Genomic DNA, 21,224 nt, shown 5'->3' with positions numbered 1-21,224 from the left:
GTACACTCTTTTAGAGATCTTTCATCCTCAAGAAAATGGATCTACAAAATATAGTAGTGACGTGATGACACTTGTACCGTAGCAACGTTGCTCCGTTTATTAAATAATGAACAGACTATATCAATATATTTGGCATCTAGTCCTCAGATTTTTAATATTCTTGAAGTATTAGAAACCTCAAAGCATTAAATGTAGCTATGGCATTACTATGGTGTAAGAGTGGTTGCTATTGTGTCACCAAGAATGTGTACTACATACTTGACATGTGTGAAACTGAAGTGAAGATACAAGAAAGACCGTCGCCAATAAATTGGCATAGTTGCAACATTTAGCTGAAGTGCACACTGCAGTAGTACTGATACCCTTAATAGCAAGCTATAGTGCAGCCCAAATCTCATATGTGCATAAAAAGTAACGGCTCGTGAAATTTAACTTTTTCTCTAATAAAATTTATGAAAATAAAAATGATTTTGGTTTACGAAGGAAGTGAACAATAGTCGGACAAAATGTTATCAGAACTTAAAAAGTAAATTTGCTTAATTATATTGCCATTGAATGGGCGAACAGACACAGTTAAAGAATGATTTAAATGCCCTGCAGCAGAGGATGATACTTGATGAAAACTAGGTAAAACTGGCAACAATTTGTTTTTGCATGAGTTAGATATTTGGAGTTGTAAATACCAGAGAATTGTTGAAATTCTGAGTTAAATAAAAGATCTTGTTAAAGTCATTGTTGTATCTTTCCAAGCTCTAGTTCATTTTTAATGGTTTGTCGCTTTAATATTTAGATATGATGCAGTTCTTATCGGCTAGCATTTGAATCTGGATGTATAATCCCTGCTTAATACAAAACAATGCGATTAGAAAAGGGAAAACACTGATATTGAACTCCATACACGAAAGTATAATTAGAAATTTAAGATCGAACAAGATTGAGAAATAAAGTAGAGCTCGAGATATAATTTGAAAACAATTATAAATTATTAAATATTTAAAAGTCGTGCAGGCAAATGAAGGAACATAATTTTACTCCTTAGCTTATTTTTCACATAAAATTTAGTAACAGAATGATAGGCACAACAAAACGTATACTTTTTTTTTTCTCTGTGAACTCGATAAATCAGTTAAACTTCATGGGCCTGGCCCAAGAAAGATGTAACACACACAAACCTTTCCTTACACAACAAAAAATAATTGTTTCCCAGGAAATTGGCAGTGGCAATGGCAATGGCAATGGAAATTGAAAATGGAGGGAAAGCAAACCCTAAATTCATTGCACCAATATAAAATTAAGAGAAAAATAAGAGAAAGAAGACATTCTATTTTACTTCGGACACTGACACTGCACACCTCATTTGTGAACAAAAACAAATCATTATTCCTTTCTAGGGCCTCTGTTCCATGGCGTGGCTGCTTCGCACCGCTAACTCTTCCCTTCTTAAACGTTCTTTCTTCCATTCCGACCTTCTGACGGTGATGCATTATGTTTTTTTTAAAGAATATTTGTTTTAAAAAAGTTTTTTGGTGCATGAATGAATGATGGTGTTTTTTTGCTACCCTTTTGCTTGCAGCGCTTTTGCTTCAAACCAGGACTATTGGGCACGTCTCAAGTTTTGAGCTTTTCAACTCGTAAGTGCTAAAGTATTATTTTGGTTTTATTGTCTAATATAACGTTGTGGCATAAGGAATATCTCTGTTCGAGTCACCAATGTCTGTTCATTTTGTTGTGTTGACTCTCGTACTTAGTTAGATATTTGTTGCTCTGAACCAAGCAGGAGCAAATATAAAGGTGCATTTCACTTGTTTTTATTACATGGGTTTTGTGCCTTTTAGTCATAGCAAGTTCAGATAATGGCTTAGGGGTTGCTGTCTTTTTCTTCCTGTAAAATTTTGCTTGATTACTTTTTCTTTTTTTTAATTTTTTGGGTTCTTCTTTGAGTTCGATGCTGATTAGAAGTTGATTGCGTTTTTAATTTCTTATGCACTTGAAGGCAAAAGGAGGTCTAAATCAGATGGAAGTGATTCAGGTGAAGAGAGCATGTCTAAGAAAGACGTGGCCTTACAGCAAGCTATTGATCAGATCACTTCCGCATATGGAAAGGGATCTATCATGTGGCTTGGTCGTTCTGTGGCACCTAAAAATATTCCTGTGGTGTCTACTGGTTCATTTGCTCTTGATATAGCACTTGGGGTTGGAGGTCTTCCAAAGGTATCTTTTTGTTTTTTTTTTTGTACTGGAACTAATGTTGAACTCTTTTAATACATTCAATGAGTTCTTTTGTTGATGACAAAAGGCCTTTTAACTTTTTTGGTGCGGAGGCGTGGGTTCAATTTCTTAGATTTCTCTCCACGATTCTTTGTTTATTTGCCAACTATAATTATACATCTTTATCTGTTCTTTGAAAATATCAATTTATATGGCTATTATATCTTGTTAATTCTGTTAGTTACTCTACAACTGCAAAATATGTTTTGGGTTATGAGATGTTACTAGCGTTTTAGTTTCAATATATGTTAGCCACTTATTTGGGATATATATATCTAGAAGAGCATCAAGGAGTGAAACAATTCTATGCTTCATTATGCAACTGCTACTTTATGATAATTTTATGTAACTGATGTGTGTAGGGGCGTGTTGTGGAAATATTTGGTCCAGAGGCTTCTGGGAAAACAACTCTTGCTTTGCATGTGATTGCAGAAGCACAAAAGCTAGGAGGTTAGCTTTATGTGCTATTTTTAAAGTGACAGTTAAAATGTCAATTTCTTTTGGCTGTATTAAATGTACAATTGCAATCCAACTTGTCTTATATGACCATGACAGTAGTGTAGTGATCATTTTGTCTTTTTTGTGGCTGCCTTTTGTTTTTATTGATATGATTTTAATGATTTTGTTTTAATTGTTATGATTTTTTGATGATTGTCTAAATCATGTTCTAATGCAGTCTTCTTCTAACTGATATTATTTGAAAGTGAAAATTGTGTTTTGATCCATGATAGGGTTCTTATTTTATCAATACATGCTTGTATACTATAAGCCAGTTTTTGATGAACTTCTAAACAAGCACTTGCCGGACAAAAGGCTAAAGTGAATGAAGGAGCCAAAATAAATCAAACTTTTTGCACAAGTTTCAACTTGGGTAGCTCAATTTAGAAGTTCCATCTGTAACTTCTTTCTAAGCATCTATAAACTTAAGGGAGCCTGACACTCTTTCCTTTGAAAAGTCTTAACAATAAAGCTTAACTGTTGAAAATCTTAGTCCAAATTGAGGTTATACCAACAATTTGTTTGTGCTTCCAGATTCAGTTGAATAAGTGGGTGTATTGAAAGAAGAGGTTGTTTGTGTAAGTTAAATTGAGCAGAGAAGTTATCTTTTGTTTGGGAGAAACTATGTTAAATCTGGATTTATGTTCCCATAAGTTTAATGATAACCAGAAGACTGTATATTTTTTGGTACTGATTACTTTTTGATATTATCTCTTTAATTAATTTGTTATTATCATGCAGGCTACTGTGCATTTGTTGATGCTGAGCATGCACTTGATAAGACACTTGCAGATTCAATTGGTGTAAATACTAAGAACTTGCTTCTTTCACAACCTGATTGTGGTGAACAAGCACTTGGCCTTGTGGATACCTTAATCCGGAGTGGTTCGGTTGATGTAATTGTTGTTGACAGTGTAAGTGTTGCACCCCTTCATGTTTTGGTTTTATTAGTACTTACTCTGTAAGTGTGATCATTGATTGTGTACATATCCACGGGGTGAATTGTGAAAGCATCAGTGCACCCTATTAAATGCTTACTCCTGGACACACAAAATGTGTGTGAGCGAGGGCAGAAGTTATTGGGATTACTTTACTTAATTCTTCTCATTTCCATCTGCATTGCTTCCTACACACGTGTTTTCATATATATGTATTATGAAATAACCTTAGTTAGTTTTGCACTTGGAGATCGTTATTTCTTCCTATATTGTGCAGAAAATAATGTGTTGATTGCAAGTTTTGAGCCTGAAATATGTAATGTGGATACTGTTCTGAAATTAACATATTTTCTAATATAGACTCGGTCTAACTTTGATGTTAAATTTTGTTGCCATGTTTATTGGGCTTAACTTTGTTTTTAGTCCCTGGAGGACCAACGAGGTTGGTCCCTGAGGAATATGTTCTGTGTCCTTCCAAAATTGAAATGATCACTTTTGATTCCTAATATTATATGATATTAATTACTTACGTGTTGAACAACAGGTTAAATGATTATTCCAAGTGACATATACCAGGGCTGTAACTTGTAATATCTTGCGTTAGCTCTAAGAAAACAGTGATTTAAAGTTTTGGAGGGATGAAAATCAAATAAAAATATTTTGCAGGGACTAAAACCAATATCAAAATGTTAATTTTAAATGGACTAAAAACATATTCAAGCCTTTTGTTTTTCTTTTTAACTTAATATCTTGTTTCACTGGGTTGATGTTCTTATAAGTTGAGTTAATGTCCACAACTTTTTGCCATGTTTCCATTTATAGGTGGCTGCTCTTGTGCCTAAAGGTGAACTTGATGGTGAGATGGGTGATGCTCACATGGCAATGCAGGCTAGGTTGATGAGTCAGGCTCTTCGGAAATTGTGCCACTCTTTGTCTCTTTCCCAGTGTATATTGATTTTTATAAACCAGGTATCAGTTACAGTTGTATTGCATCGGTATCAAATTTCCTATGGTTAAATTTTGGATATTTATTTATAGAGTGTTAGTCGGGATAGTCCGATGTGTACACATTCCATCTTTGTCTTTGACTATGTTTTGTGAACCTTCTGAGCCAAAGGGCTTTGCTTTCTAATTTGTGGTTGAGGTTGGGATTGGTTAGTCTTACAGTCAATGTGCTTTTAGGTCATTACTACGAGTTTGCTGTTGTAGTTATCATGTTTTATAACCTTTACATGATTGTTATGTTGTATTGAAATTAACGTTTGTTCCCTATCTATCTTTGTTCTTTCATATTTACTGTTTTTGCCTAGCTACATTTTCTTCCTCTTTCGTTTTTACCCAGTTAAAGCTGCGTGAGTACAAGATTTAGTGCCTGGTTTTATTTGTAGACTTTAGAGGTAAAAAACGTAAGCTATAATATAATCGACATAAGCTGTGGTGAAAAATGTACAGCATGCATATGATGTCCTGGAATATCCACTTATTCAAATTCAACTGATTATATCTTTTTCGAATATGTTATGGATGTTATGGTATTAGCTTTTCCTGGTGTATATATCAGGCCCAGTAAACTCTAAAATAAGATGAAAGGTGTTAGTGGACTTTTGTTTTCTTGATTATATAAATTAATTGAATGTGATAATGATTTATTTGGGCTGAAGTATTGGTGTGCCAGTTTCTATTTGCCATTTAACCAATTTTGTGAATTTGTGATATTGATTGTGCTGGATTGAGGTTGTTGTTTGATCCCAGGGAATGTTCTTGACTTGCATGTTACTAGATTTTACTGTTTATACACACACACACACACACATATACATATATTGTATAAAAATGTGTGTCTATTCTTTTAAATATAAGTAATTCTGTTGAAATTACTTGAGAGAAAGGTTTACCTTTTAGTTATGGGAATTCTTGTGTATGCTTCTCCAGGTGAGGTCTAAGATTTCTACTTTTGGAGGATTTGGTGGTCCCACTGAAGTTACATGTGGTGGTAATGCACTGAAGTTCTATGCTTCTGTGCGGCTAAATATCAAAAGAATTGGGTTTGTCAAGAAGGGTGAAGAGGTACAAATCATCTTCAAATTCTTCTTTTCCATGCACACTACATTACTGCTACCGCCTTCTCAACTAGGATGGTTTCAAATAAGCATGAATAAATATGTGAAATTTTCACTTCTCTTTCCAATGTATTGTAATTTGTACCTTTATACAAGTACTCTAAATAAAAAATAGATATACGGATCTTTGTCAGAAACCTAGCAAGATTGTGTACATAAAATTTTGTTGGATGCATTGCAAGATTGTTCTGATGTTGACCCTTAAACCAGTGCTCTTCACTAGCTATCTACGGCTGACTCTTTTTTTCTCACACTTAATCTTTTGTATGTGGTCTCTGCTTGTTCATAACGGCAGGTCTTAATATTGATTTGAACAATACATTAGGGTCTAATTTTTATGATATTCTTAATGGCATTTCTTATGCAGACTCTGGGAAGCCAGGTTCTTGTCAAGGTTGTGAAGAACAAGCATGCCCCTCCATTTAAAACGGCACAGTTTGAGCTTGAGTTTGGCAAGGGTATAAGTAGAGAAGCAGAGGTTATAGAGTTGAGCATAAAATACAAACTCATAAGGAAGAGTGGTTCCTTTTATGAATACAATGGCCAGAATTTCCATGGCAAGGATGCTCTAAAGAGGTTTCTGGTGGACAGCGACAGTGTACAAGAATTAGCAACAAAGCTCAGGGAGAAGATTCTTAATACGGCGCCGGAAGTTGACCCCGAGGAACAGGTGATGATCGAAGACGTTATGGAAGAAATGGTATCTCTTGATTCTACTGATGAAACTGCTTCTGATGCTGCTGCTGTTGTAGAAGCATAAATTTGCTAATAACCTTAAAATATAGGGTACTGCAGTTTCCCTGCTTCAAAAAGAAAACTCTACTCACAGGGCTGTCACAGATGAAGATGGCTCTAACAAGGTGAGAAGGATGCCACATGGTTCCTAGTTTGGAACAAATTTTCCTCCTTGTGAGCACAAGGCACATTGCCTTTGTAAATTGAAATTTTTGGTCATTTTATGCGAGCCACGAGTCCTGTTGTGCATCTAAGTTTTGTGACTGATGAGGAATCAAGGGCCCTCTAGGCTCATCAATACTTCAGTCATTATATGATTCTGTGTGTATATGTATTCCTTGTAAGAATTTTGCATGAATCAACACTATTAGATGAATATCTTGCAGATAATATTTTAGCTTAGTATGTTAGACTTATTCTGTCTTTGGATGCAAGTCATTTGATCTACAGTTAACTTCAAATTACAAAATGATTCAGAAGCTTATACTAGCCACTTCTGATTTTCTATGTATACATGTTGATCTCAACACTATTGATTATATAGTTATTTAACTTTGACACGACTTATTTATAGATTTATAAATATTATCAAATAATGAGTAGAACTTTGATGAGTTTATTAAGTGAAATTTAAGTTTTATTTAATTCTGTAAAGTTAGCTTAAAAGGTGAGCTTTGTCTCTGGTAGTATACTATAACATGGTTTTATTTTGTTGGTTTTTCATCAATAAGTTTATACTCTGACTGTGTTTCTAAACATTATACGCAAGTATGATGTAACTTCTGTTTTTCTTAATTATGAGTAATGGTTTAAAAATGTTTTTTTATTTATTGAAAATGTAACATTTATTTCTTACACTTTTATGGTGACATTCAATAATTTGGCATAAAAATCAATTTGTCAACATAAACATCGTTAGTTTTACTTTGAAAACTTGAAGTGACTGCGCAATCAACGATGCATTATGAAGAAAAAAATGAACTGAAAATGTGTCACTTCCGAATGTGTCCTTCAGTAAGGTATAAAAAAAATATAGTCCAACCTACCAAATCACCATTTCTATATGAAACTTGGATTATTGTACCTTCAACATTATATGTAAGTATTTTCAACATGGTTACATCAAAGGTAGGAAATAATTTTCATCAGTTTTTGGAATGGATATGATTAAAAATAAACTTATTTTTAAATATTTTTGAGAGAAAAAAATTCCTATTTATTAAATTTGAATTAAAAATAATTTTTAAAGAACCTAATGTGAAATATTGAAAAAATATTGCAAAAGTAAAAAATAAATTATTTTATAACTTTATACAATTAAATATTCATTAACTTTAAATCTAACTCAATCCCACAAAACTGGTTTATAAGCTGAGATTTGTATTCATTTATATAATATAAATTAGTCTTAGGTAGGATTTTCAACTTATAGAAATTTTTAAATTTAATTCAATTTTAATATATATTTTATAAATGAAAAAAAATATAACTTCTTATATAAAAGTTATTCAAAAACAACTCGTGGGTCGAATTGGTAAAGAAAATTTACTTTATCATGCCTTGAAACTTATTTTTCAAACATATAATTTCTAAATACAAACCAATAGTTATAACACAGTCTCTCTTCATAATCAATGTTTTCATTTTAAAACTATTTGTACTAAAATGTAGAAGAAAGGTATCTGGATTTACGTAGGTATTTGATGTCCACAATATTCGAAAAATGATGACCTAACCTTTTATGCAGATTCGGAATAGATCTTATTGAAGAAAAGAGAGAAACCAAAAACTATATTGTCTGAAAAATTTATTGAATGGTTTGAAGAAATCGGGATGAGATGGAGAGTCAAAACCGCCGTCTCTAAAGGTGACAACAGATTTTCCAATAGAATTTTGATTGGTTAAGGTTGGAATCCTAAGAATAAGAATACAAAACAATTGCGGGTATTTAATATGACTTTGTGATAATTTTGACCATGTTTTGAATTCAAAGTGAATGTAGCCATCAATGTGTTTTTCATAAGTAGTTGCTTCCTGTGAAAAAAAATTGGCTGTCTCGTGACATTAGGTACCTAAGTTAGGATTAGCAAAATTGGTTTTGACTTGTATGTCAACCACTAACCACGGTTTAGTAAATTGCATTGGGGAAGAAGTTATGGAAGAAAAATGAAGGAAAAGGAGAGAAGGAGACAACTGCTTTGTCAACATGTCCTTTTACTAAATTTTTAACTTTGGGATTTGTTAACTTACCGTAACCTTTTAAAATATATTAAAATTTAGTTGACAAAAATACCCTCATATATTAAAAAAAGATAAACATACTTCAATCACGGAGATATTTTAATAATTTTTATTTTTCATTTAAAATAAAAAAATAAAAAAAAAAAATTTAACCTTAACACTTAGAATCCACATGAAATTATTTTTGTCAACTAAATTTTGGTATACTTTAAGAGGTTACGTAAGTTAACAAACCCATTATTTATTAATATAAGTTTATAAATAATATTGATTTAAAGTTTATGAGATAAATAAAATTATGATCATAAAAATATATTTAATTTTTTAAATAATTTATTCTTTTAAATTAAATTTCAGTTAAATATGTGTTTTTTGTCTTCTAATTTAATTAGAATTAGGTTCCTTTTGAAATTTTGGACTAATTTAATCTCATATTTATAAATGTGTGAATTTAGTCATTTTAACGAATTTTGTTAAATATACTTGATATTTCAAATTCATTTCTCAATTAACAATAAATAAACAAAAATGTGCAAGCAGTGTAACCACTCAAATTCTATTATGAGATGTTTCTAAAACGTTAAATAAACTTGATAAAATTTAGTTAAAAAAAATTAAATCCATACGAGAGACAAAATTGGATCAAAGTTTGGAATAAAAACTAATTTCAATTTTCATTAAAAATTAAGGGATCAAAACATATTTAATCCATTAATTTTCAATAAAATAATCTTTACTATTGTATTAAATCATTGATTAATTAATTAAAAATATAAAAAAGTATTTATATAATTAAATATTTTTAATATATGTTATTAAAGAAACATAATTTATAATTTATATTTGGAAAAAAAATTGATAGACTAATTTTATCATATCTAAGTAACGGTATAATTTTTTATCAATACAGACAAGAAATTCTGAATTAGTTTTAACCTTGATCTTATTGTAATTGAAAATTTCCTTCCATCAAGTACTTATCACGCAAACACAAGTTATTAAGACTATTAATAAAGTTTTAGCTCAATTAACAAAACAATGAAAATTATTTAGTTTATATGAAAAAAAATAGAGTTTAACCCTGAAAATCAATAAAATTCATATGGCATACTCGTCTACCAATAAATATATGAAATACACGTGGCTTTAGACCAGTTTGGTCCTCGGACGTTTAATGATAGGAATTTTGTTTTATTATATATATATATATATATATATATATATATATATATATATATATATATATATATATATATATATATATATATATATATGATATTGCCATTTTAACATTGTTAGAAACGTAGTTTGACGGGGATTTAGTGGGTAGACCAAATTGAATTAATATTTAGATAAAAAAATATATTTGACCCTTATCTCTATATATAAGTAAATAAAAGGAATGATCAATATAAATTTGATCAAATATTATTAAAAACAAACAATAATAATGAGATAGTAATAGAGTCATGATTTATATTTTAGTATATTTTAAAATACATATATTTTAATTTAATAAATGACATATCAAATACTTTTAGATTAATATAATTTTTTGTACATGACAGCTAGCTACGTGAATAATTTTAATTTCAATCATATATGATTAATTTTAGTATTCTCTCATTCACTTTTTTATTTAGGTAGTTGTAGTTGTTAGTAAGAGTATGATTTGGAATTGAAAATTCTTTTTACTATGATTAAAATTATGTTTTACCTCGATTATGAGATGTAATTGATATCGTCGTCATTAAAAGTTTTTAGAAAACAATGACGATCAAAAGTCTCTAAAAAAAATTAAAAAAATGAAAACAAATAAATAGTATTATCAAACAACAATGATTATTGTAATAATTGTAATTATAATGCTAAATTTTTCTTTAAATCTATATATTAATCCATACATTAAAGAAATCACACAATTAACGAGATTACGTCCTTGAGAATGTTTTACAACACACTCATTCATACCATGTTTGAGTGTAATAACATCAATACTCGCCACATAATAACATAATCTCAAAGAAAGATAACGTGAAAAACCACAAAAGCAATATGACTCTTAGTGGTGAAAATTAAAATTTAGTGTCAAAGTTATTGAGTTCTCAAACTTGAGCACTTAACGACAAAAAACTATTGCTTAGTGTCCTGTCACAAAAACTACCATTGATTTTAAGATTTTAAATCCAATGTTCAACAACAACCCATATCTTTGCTCAATGTCATACCATATGTTTTTGAATGTGAGATTTTGGTTTGTTCTATTTCACATTTTGGTATATCTTGCATTTTTCTCAATTTAAATTCATTTTAATTGTTTCATAAATGATACCCAAACTGACCAATTGCAACAATCAAGATCTCTCATTCCAAAACATTCTAATTCACATAACTTTCTCAAATCAACATACAATTTTAGTTCATCTTATAATAAACCAAATCCATTTACTACACAACTCTTACCAAATATGCTAAATTTACAACATAATTTAATATTATGACATTTTGAGTTTATATATCTCAATATAATCCTTACAACCAGAAATTCAAACCACTCAAGTTCGCAGACAAAACATACAACTCATCAACAAATTATTCAAATTCGAATCAACAAATCTATTATAAATATTTTTACTTTGGTTAAATCTAGTTCGAACAATGACAAGTGAGCAAACTCATAAACTTATACAAGTTTACATGTTAAGTCTAAACAAAACTTAAGTTCTAAACCAACTTTAAATTAACATAATTGATGTTGAATTGATTATTTCCGATTTAAGTTAATTAAAATAACATCTCAATCAAATCTAATAAAAACATATATATTTTAAACTTAACCCATATTTAAACTTCATATTAAAACATGCATAACTCATTATAATCACAATAATTTTTTATTAGCAAAGAATATATATATATAATATTTGCGGTCTTTCAACTCTTTTACAAATTTTCAAATAGAAAAAAAAGTTTATAAAGAAGATGCCAAAGAAAATAAACATTTACCAAAAAGTAAAAACGTGAAACTTATTACACACCATAATTGAGAAAACACACTTGTTATAACAAAAATAAGGAATAAAACACTTATGTTATTATATGTTGGTTTTTGAAAGGCGGCACTCCAAGTAGTTGCTGTGCATCCATTTAATTATAACCACAATCATTACCCTTACATAACTAAAACTGCCATTTCATTATAACAATTTAGGATTCTGTTTTACATTTAAACGACCTATAATTTCACTTTCCATATTTCTTTACTTCTTATTAATTCCCCATTTACCTAATTACATAAATTATTCTTCAATCTTACATCTAAATTATTTTGATAAATGACGTCATACAGAGTTCTATTAGATATTGTTCTTTTCGCATGTCACAAAAAAAAATTATTAGATATGAATAATCACCATTAAGGTACATATCATTGAATTTAACTAATTACTATACTCCATCCATAACTATTTATGATTAATATATATATATTAAGAAAACATAAATGTTGACACAAAAAACTAAAACGTCTACAGTAATGAAAAAGGAAGTAATGATAAATTAGTAGAGAAAAATGGGATATTCAATACTAAGATCAACTGCTGAAACTAATACAAATTATAATAAATATGTAGACCTAATTAATAAAACCAATTTAATCATGAAACCAACATATAACAACAACTAGGACAGTTGAATGGAATGGATTTGATGGACAAAGACTGCTGAAGTTTTTGGTCAAAGTTATTAGTCCTCTTTGTACTGTGCCAAGTCAGCAACCACTCTTCTCACTGCTTCCTCGAAGGTACACTCGTCCCAATCACTTCCCTACACAAACATCAAAACCTCATTATTCTTCACAGCAACAACAAGTGTCCCTACTAATTATAAACTTCTGCTACATAGTCTTTGAGAGCGACTTTGTTGTTTTTGTGAGTTTTAATGTCATTTCCGACATGTGACGGCAAATACTACATGCAATGTGATATAACAGTATAGTATATTATTTGGTTGTAGACTGTATGAAAACAAATTGAAACGGGACTTGGAATATACAATACTATAACAGTGACGTTATTTAGTCGTTTTGTGTAATATAATGCACCCAACAGCCACCACCATCACCACAAGTTTAGTTTTCTTCTTTTAGGAGGCAACTTTATACGTATGGAAGTTATCAACATATTCATTCTGACTCATGCGTATGTTCGATGGCTGCCAAAATAGAACCAACTTTTTTGAATTGAATATGCCATTTTGTGACATCAGAGATGGTGACAAACCACACCAAACCACACCTTCACTATCATCAACTGCACTTTCGAAGTTACTTCGTTTTAACTTTAAAACAAAAAGAAATATATATTTTTCATCATTGTAAATTCTGATCGAGGGGGGTTCTTGGATCCTGCAGAAAAGAAGCCGCCACTTTTTTTCTCATCTAATTCTGATTTTGTATGCATAATTCTACTCTCATAATGCAGAGATAGACTTATCCTGCGCCACCCACTTTTGAAAAGTTTGACATAGTGCAAATGGTTACTAAACATTTCTTTTGTTTGAATATTTATGTCCTGCATGCCTGACTCATTTTGAAACTTATCATCTTCCTTACTATATTTTCATGAACAAACTTTCTGTACTTTACTATATATATGTATAAACAAAAACTACTTCATATGTAATATATTTTCTATCACCCTCACGTATATTTTAGCCACGTGTGGCTATATAGTTTTTTGTAAGATAAAATAAAATGATCAATGTAAACATTGTAAATATATGCATGCTGGCATTTTGGTATATCGTATTAATAGTGTACTCTATATATATACCAAATCTCATACTTATAGTATTGTCTGTTGAACCCACAATTTTAAACAAAAGTTATACATGACCACAGCTTCCGTTTTAATATAACGTTTGTTTCTAACTTTGTACAGTATTTCATGAATTGTTCTAGAGATAAATATTGACATACCTGAATAATCCTTAATCTGAAGGTTAGTTGATGAATTTCATTATTTCCTTCTGCAATGTGGGTGTTTGCGTCCATGGAAACCAAGCTCATGTTGAGACACTGTTTTAGGAATTCCAATAAGCAGATTGACAGATCAATTTGAGAAAGTTGTCCTCTCACATTCACTTGCAAGTCCACCATTCGCTCCTGTGACGAGCTTGATTCGGGTACATGTGAAACTCGGACACTTAATCTTTCATTTGGAGATAATCTAGCCTTGGTTTCTTCAGTTGTAGGTTCTTTGGATGGCAAAAGTGATTTCAAACCCTGATTCCTTTTGCTTAGTTGATCAACTTCAGCCATTAGATAGCTCAATGTGTCCTTTGCTGCTATTAGTATAGACGCTTTATCTTTCTAACAAATTATACCATGTTAAAATTCAAGGCCTTAATAGGAATACACCACACATGAAATATTGGCAAAGTTTAAATTATCATATATAGTGTACAACCTTTGTGGTCGATTGATTAGAAATCAACATTACCTATAGCTATGGTTGTGTTGAGTTTTGCTAATTGCAGAAAGCATTGCTTATAGAAGAATATAGAATGGATTAGTTCAGTACCTTTGTTCCCGGAGGAAGTAATGCTCTAAGTGCTTGGAAATTCTCGTTTAGTTTCTCACGCCTTCTTCTCTCTGATATCATATGATGCAGCTGGGTATTAGTGGGACGGGACGTTGCTTGAATGCGTTCTCTCATTCTCATAAAGTTTAAGTTTCTAAAGAATGCAAAAGATCGCTTCATGAAGCTTTGCTTTCTGATATTGGAAGCTATATTAGGACCAATGTCTGATCTGTACCTCTGGAAAGCACTGGCATCTGGATGAACCACTGGATCAAAGGGCAAGTTTTGGTGCTGATGAGAAGTTGGAGATATAACATGGAGGATTGCTTTCATGATTGCATCATGTTCAGTTTCTGGTGTGGGGAATTGGGTTAGAGGGGCTTGTGCCAGTGCTTGAATGGCTTGTTGGTGAGAACCAGTGGCTGTGTTTGGCACTGGCTGCATTGGGGACACTCTTGCTCCTCCAAGTGTCTCAGGGAAGTGGGATTGAGAAGTGCCTGGAATACTGAACAGAAGAGATGAGTATTCAGGGCTACCTGTGGATATTGATCTCAAAGAAGATGAAGATGATGTGGGAGGGTTTTGATCAATTTGCTGGGACTGTCCCGTGGAAAATTCTGCAGGAAACAAACTCCTAAGTGCTGTTTGAATGTCAACCTGCACAGAAAGAAATCAAAATTCAAATAATTATACAGCATTGATACTTCTCTGGTTAATGGAATTGGCATTACGTATAGTTTCTTACTTGGGACATATTTAAGAAACCAAGCTCAATTTCTCCTTTGTTACACCCCATGAAAACAGCACTCTGAGAATAATATATATAAGGCACAAGCATTATCAGTTATAAGATCCCTGGTTCATCATGAATATCATTAGGAAACAAAATTAATGTAAAGTATTTTCAGGTTCTTTGACAACAGACGAACCTTAATCCTCGCCTCCTGCAAAATAAAAAACTAATCTTAGTATAAAAAGATGCTTAAATATAACTTTGAAGAGAATTATCTTCCGTCAGAAGAATAAATTACCTGAAAGAATTGTGTTTGTATTTCTGTTGATGCAAGTCTCAGAAGTTCCAATCGTTGCAACTCTAGGTAGGGACGCTGGTTCCTAAAAGCTAGTCCAGGAACACGGCTGAATAAAACAAAAGCACACGTTTACCTTTTTCTTAAAAGCAAATTGTCTATATTTATTGCATTCAAATGCAAATAAATATGTCGATTTGCGTTAAAAGTAATGGAACACTTACTCATCATTAACATCAAATGTTAAAGTCCTGAACTGTCTGAAAAGTTGTTGTGCCACAGTCCCCAAACTAGAGCCCGGTTGGTCGTTTCTTACATTGTAGATACCATCCAAGAAGCACAAACGACTATTTTTGCCAGAAAAGAAAAGATCAGACCAAGTTGTGATAAGAACTATGACATGTTTATAATGAAAATATAGAATAATGTGTGTGTATATGCATAAATATACTTGGGTGAAATGGAATCATATGCCCACAGACAGATGTAACTGCAGCCAAAAGACTGCAACAGAAATTGCATAAAATCAGCCCTGGCGGCTACAGGAAGAGAGAAGACATTTTCCATGGGGTGCATGGTGCTTGATGCTAATGCTTTTGCATCATGATCATGAGAAAGAAGAGAATATGTTTTGTGCCTCTAGTAATACTTTTCTTCTCCTTTCTATATGCCATTTGAATTTACTTTTAGGAGATGCAAACTACTGCTATATGAGTGAGGGAGTGGCTTGGTTCCATCGGCAAAATAAACAAAAAAAAAAAATCAGAGATACAATACTATAATGTATGAACAATGATGCTAGCTAGGATTGGGAGACAAAATAATTTTCAAACCTCATAAATAATTATCCATTGAAAATTTCAAGATGTGTATTTATTTCACGTGTGAAAGAAAGAAAGAAAGAATCAAAGAGAGAAAGAAAGGGTTTTGAAAAGTACTAAAGTTGGTTGATACCACTACGAGGAAATGTTTATCAGAAGAGACATGATGATAAGAAATGTGAAACCCAAATGAATGGAGGAGAAAATAGATAAAAGTAGAGTTTCCGGAAAAAAGAAAAGAAATAAAAGCAGCACCTGCACGTAGGAAAAACAATATGGAGCTGTTGCTGGGAAGTTAGAGTTTGAAAAGTAGTGTGTCTGAAACACTGAACTGAGAGAAGAAGACAGGAAGAAGGAAGATGACATTGAGATGGAAAGCGAAAGGATGAAAGAAAAGTAGAGTAGGAAGGAAATGGTGGAAAAGTAGTAAAGTCAAAGTCGATGCTTGAATGCTTTGAAAATTAGTCAAGGCTGGAAGGCACGGCCTTTCTTTCCACATTTCTTTTGAAATTTCTATATACAGTTTTATATTTGCTTCCTTTTAGGCCACATATCTATGTTTAGAACAAGAAGCTTCTCTCTAAATTACACAGACAAGGACACTAATGCTTTCACAACATAATTTTTCTCCAACCCTAAATCCTAAACTTAAAGTTATTGGTTAAATTAAAATAATTATACAACGATTATTTCATAAAATAACTTTTTTTTTTCATACCAACTTAATTATAACATATATAAAAAATGAATGTAATGGTATTCTTATACTAATTATAATTATAATTAATATAGAAAATAGACGTGATATTTAATTTTTTCTTACCCTTAAACTCATTTTAAGATAATATATATTTAATAGAAAATAGACGTTAATTTTTTCTTACCCATAAACTCATTTTAAGATAATATATATTTAATTGTTATATATAAATGAAAGATTCAAAATCTTAGTTATTAATTAATGAACTTAAGTGTTAAATTATTTGTACTAACAACCTTTTGATAAATACTTGTTTCTTTGCACTTTATTAAAATATAACATCCACTCATTCACTATGATGTGTGTGATTAAACAAGTTCTCAAAAGAGACAACTAAATTAACCTATTTGTTTACCAATAATATTGTAACTTTGACTCTGATTTTTTTAGTTTAATTTGTACTAAGTCGATCGCTGCATCAACTTGTAACTCTCCTAAATTATTTATTTATTTTGCCACTCTATTATTTAGCAATAAACGAAAAATCTATTTTATTTGTTCACATACGTGGATTAAGTGGTAATGTTAGTACTTAAGTTATTGATCTTCAATTGACTATTTTTAATATTCATGTGTGAGTTATAGAATCCAGCAGCCACGTTTGATTAATCTTGAATGTATGCAAGATTCTGCAACTACCATTGGTGTGGTCCATAATACTATATTTGGGATATACATTATTAAATCAGCTTATTCTTCACAATGCCGAGAAAGACAAAAAAATAAATAACTAAAAAAAAATTCTACTGGTCTCTGAATAATGTTTGACCTAGTTGATCAGTTAATAATTAAAAAAGTAGAGAATAAAATTGAAACCTGATAAGATAAATAAGTGAGTGAATTAAAAGGATTTAATCAACTAACACATACGAAATAATGTGACACCCCAAAATATAACAACCACATCATATAATTTAGAAGTCGACATCCCCAATAAAGAGAACAGTTAGAATATGACTTGCAATTTAAACACGAAATTACAGTCATCTAAAACATAATACATAGTTAAACTTAAACAATTTAGAGTATTTAATATCCAAAGGTCTAAATATCTAAATCCTAAGTAGACGGTGCAGCAGCATCATTCTCCTCTAGCTCTTGCTCCAAAGGTATCTCCTCACCAACATCTGCTCCCATCCAAGAGGATGATCATCGCAAAGAAAACATACACAAGCAACACACAACACAGAAGCAAGGGTGAGCTAGATAAACAAGCAATAATCATACTGTTCAATCACTTACTAATCATCATGCTTAGTACATATAAAACAGTTAATACATGACACTTTAAACCATGACTCCAACACTCACGCGACTCAATCCGGATTAGTATAATTGTCGAACTATTGGTCGTCTTTGCACTTGCGTAGTTCAGTTGGCACTCCCCAACACTATGCAAGGTAAATCCCCCAATCTGTCTATGTCTAAACTCTAAGACTATAGACGAGGACCTCCCTCTACTCTCACCACTTACACTGCTCTCCTCTATCTGAGTATGAACAATGCTTCGAGTGTAGGGATAGACATACCAGTTCAAAGCTCCATACAGTTATACAGAACATCAACAACGCCCCACATATCACTTTCATCCATCTCTCCCCGAGATGTCCAACTCATACTCAAATTCTACACTTACATTCACAAGCATATTATCACAATAATTTAAACATATCTCATGCATTCACATACTGTCACATAAATCAATTTACAGTATACATTCCAAACATGTTACACATTTAACTCAACCCAAGAGCAAGGAACCTGGAACCGAACGCTACTTGCACGAACTCAGTGAGATTAACCATGCTAGGACGAACGCTCAAACCGAACACCTTGAACAAAATTGGCCGAACGCTAAAACCGAACGCCATATTACACTGAACAAAATTGGCCGAACGCTAAAACCGAACGCCATATTGGATCGCGTACTGTTTGGACGAACGCTCAAATATCCAGCCTCATCATGACCGAACGCTACCTATGAAAAGTACCTGGGGACGAACCTCATCGAGAACGAACGCTAATCGTCACTAAGGTACCAATACAAAACGCTACTATCACTAGGACGAACGCTAACACTTGCTACCTGTGAGTATAAGACCGAACGCTATTATCACTTAACACATGATCAAGGCCGAACGCTAACATCACTAGGACGAACGCTAACTGATCACTAACACTGGCTCAAGGACGAACGCTAAACTATCACTAGCACATGCCAAGGACGAACGCTAACTGATCACTAACACGGGCTCAAGGACGGACGCTAAGTTATCACTAACACTTTCCAATGGACGAACGCTAACTGATTCCTGACACATACCAAGGACGAACGCTAACTCTCGCTCGCAGGGAACAAGACCGAACGCTCACGACATTTTGGCCGAACGCTAAATTGGTCTAGCAATTGGTCGAGCGCGCGTTCTGCAGAATTTTGCAGAATTATGCAGAAACACCAGATTTCCAGAAACCCCATTTTTTCATCCTCTCCTTCTCAGATTTGCATCAGATGCAGTATATATGATTTTAAATCAAATAAACATACCCAGCCCCCCCTTAGCTCACCGCAATCAACCTGAAACAGTCCAGGTATCCACTCACTGCCCACCTTAACTATTTCCAGAGTTTTTATTTGATAGACTACTTCTAATTTTAATCTTACTTTCCCCCAATCTATAAGACCCATGGATTCTCTAAAGATTATATGATCCCGCAAATGTCACAAAAACCAGATTCATGGCCATAAGCACCCAAGACAAAGCACATACGTAACCAATATTTTCAAAGAGAATTAAAACCATGAATATACTGAACAAGACAACACCCATTATCATAAGTGCTTAACATCCCTATCATATGGCTCACAAAACATTCTTCAGATAACCCAATGAAAACTGAACGAGACCAAAAGAAAGCCTAACCGAACTCAACAATTAACAAAGATGTATTAATCACAACACACATGAAATCAATCGGAGATACATTAAACCATCCAACCAAACAAGCAGAACAGTAAAAATCAAAGAAATCAAACAAGCATATCATACATCATCCAAAATTATAACTAGCTCCCCTTACCTTGAAGATAAGCAGTATATCCTATTGGAGTTCTCTAACAGTACCCTCCACACAGAGCGGAACTTGACAGAACCTACAAATCACCATATTGGTGATAAAACATAGCTCTTAGAGTCCAAATAGACAGAGAATGGAAGGAAAACGTACAAGGTACGTGAACCCAGCAAATTCACATGCCCTATGTTCTAGAACAGTGAAAGAGAAGGGGAAAAGGAAACTTACCGATTGGAATAGGAAATTGTTCCCTGGAAACGAAACCCCCTACTCCACAGACACTTAGGCAGCACCAGAATCAACTCTCTATGGTTCCAAGTTCAGAGTATCTAGAGAGAAGGCAGAGAAAACCTTTAGGGCAAAAGTTTCTTTTTAGAGTGAGAAAGGAAAATAGAAAGAAGAATATGACTTTTGGGGAAAGACCCTTGCTAAGGTCATGTTCCCTTAGTTTGGGCCTGGCTGCCTCCAACTGGGCCCAATGGCCTTATAATTTTCTAGGCCTTTACAAATAACATAAAAAGACACATTTTTGAAATAACATATACAATTAAAGTTATATTTTTTGCATGCAATAATATATAACAGAGGTGTAATTTATAAGAAATAAAAAGGTGAAAAAAAATACAAAGTATCATTTGAGTTAAATTTAAAATACGTATTCTTGAAATAATTTTTTTTAAATAATTACTTACATAAGAAATAGATAAAAATTAGTTTACTAAAAAATAAAAAAAAAGTGTATATTTTTAAAATAATAGAAATAGAGACAAACATAAACCTTTTATCAACATGCAAACAAAATCATGAGGGAAGAAATAAATTATCCATAAAGCCAAAATTGTACGAATAGAAATATAGGTAACCTAATTATGTTACGAAAGAAAACTATCTCTAAGACAATTAGGTGTGTAGTTTCAACTAACAAAAGTTAACTTATTGCCCAAAAATCATTAATTATCTTTCTTATGTAAGCTTCACAAAGGAAACAAGATATTCCCTTATGTTACACAATATTTCAAGTTACAATATTAAAATTTTCCATAGCATTAATGGCCAACTTCTAATCCTAAACAAAGTTAATTCAACCTTACAACTATCGATAATCCTGTTGGAACAATCCAATTATCCTTATTTAATATATTTATTGTTAATGATTAAAAA

General features: G+C 32.0%; 2 protein-coding genes across 6 annotated transcripts; one reads left to right on the top strand and one right to left on the bottom strand.

Moving 5' to 3' along the window:
• The first annotated feature begins 1,207 nt into the window (after nucleotides 1-1,207).
• LOC124839307 (DNA repair protein recA homolog 3, mitochondrial-like) lies at nucleotides 1,208-6,975 on the top strand. 2 transcript variants are annotated; one of them, XM_047315078.2, is made up of 8 exons: nucleotides 1,208-1,475; nucleotides 1,574-1,631; nucleotides 1,994-2,211; nucleotides 2,631-2,718; nucleotides 3,508-3,680; nucleotides 4,527-4,673; nucleotides 5,637-5,771; nucleotides 6,192-6,975. In XM_047315078.2, the coding sequence occupies exons 1-8, from the start codon at nucleotides 1,404-1,406 to the stop codon at nucleotides 6,582-6,584; spliced, it is 1,284 nt and encodes a 427-aa protein (XP_047171034.2). In that variant the 5' UTR covers nucleotides 1,208-1,403; the 3' UTR covers nucleotides 6,585-6,975. The 2 variants fall into 2 exon arrangements, with proteins under 2 accessions (XP_047171034.2, XP_087961990.1); XM_088105864.1 differs by lacking the exons at nucleotides 1,208-1,475; nucleotides 1,574-1,631 and adding an exon at nucleotides 1,809-1,884.
• Nucleotides 6,976-12,255: 5,280 nt separating this feature from the next.
• On the bottom strand, nucleotides 12,256-16,589 carry LOC124839284 (putative transcription factor bHLH041). Of its 4 annotated transcripts, XM_088106381.1 has the most exons (9): nucleotides 15,862-16,449; nucleotides 15,635-15,757; nucleotides 15,414-15,519; nucleotides 15,312-15,326; nucleotides 15,128-15,190; nucleotides 14,618-15,039; nucleotides 14,383-14,536; nucleotides 13,779-14,171; nucleotides 12,256-12,625 (listed from the first exon to the last, which is right to left on the bottom strand). In XM_088106381.1, the coding sequence occupies exons 1-9, from the start codon at nucleotides 15,984-15,986 to the stop codon at nucleotides 12,545-12,547; spliced, it is 1,482 nt and encodes a 493-aa protein (XP_087962507.1). In that variant the 5' UTR covers nucleotides 15,987-16,449; the 3' UTR covers nucleotides 12,256-12,544. The 4 variants fall into 4 exon arrangements, with proteins under 4 accessions (XP_087962507.1, XP_087962509.1, XP_047171007.1 ...); XM_088106383.1 differs by lacking the exon at nucleotides 15,862-16,449 and adding an exon at nucleotides 16,487-16,589 and having other exon boundaries at nucleotides 14,383-15,039; XM_047315051.2 differs by having other exon boundaries at nucleotides 14,383-15,039.
• Between the last annotated feature and the right edge of the window lie 4,635 nt (nucleotides 16,590-21,224).

Source organism: Vigna umbellata, chromosome 2, assembly GCF_029865625.1.
Source record: "Vigna umbellata cultivar VRB3 chromosome 2, Vumbellata_1.0, whole genome shotgun sequence".
Taxonomy (NCBI): Eukaryota; Viridiplantae; Streptophyta; class Magnoliopsida; order Fabales; family Fabaceae; genus Vigna; species Vigna umbellata.
This window is presented reverse-complemented; position numbering and strand designations above follow the sequence as displayed.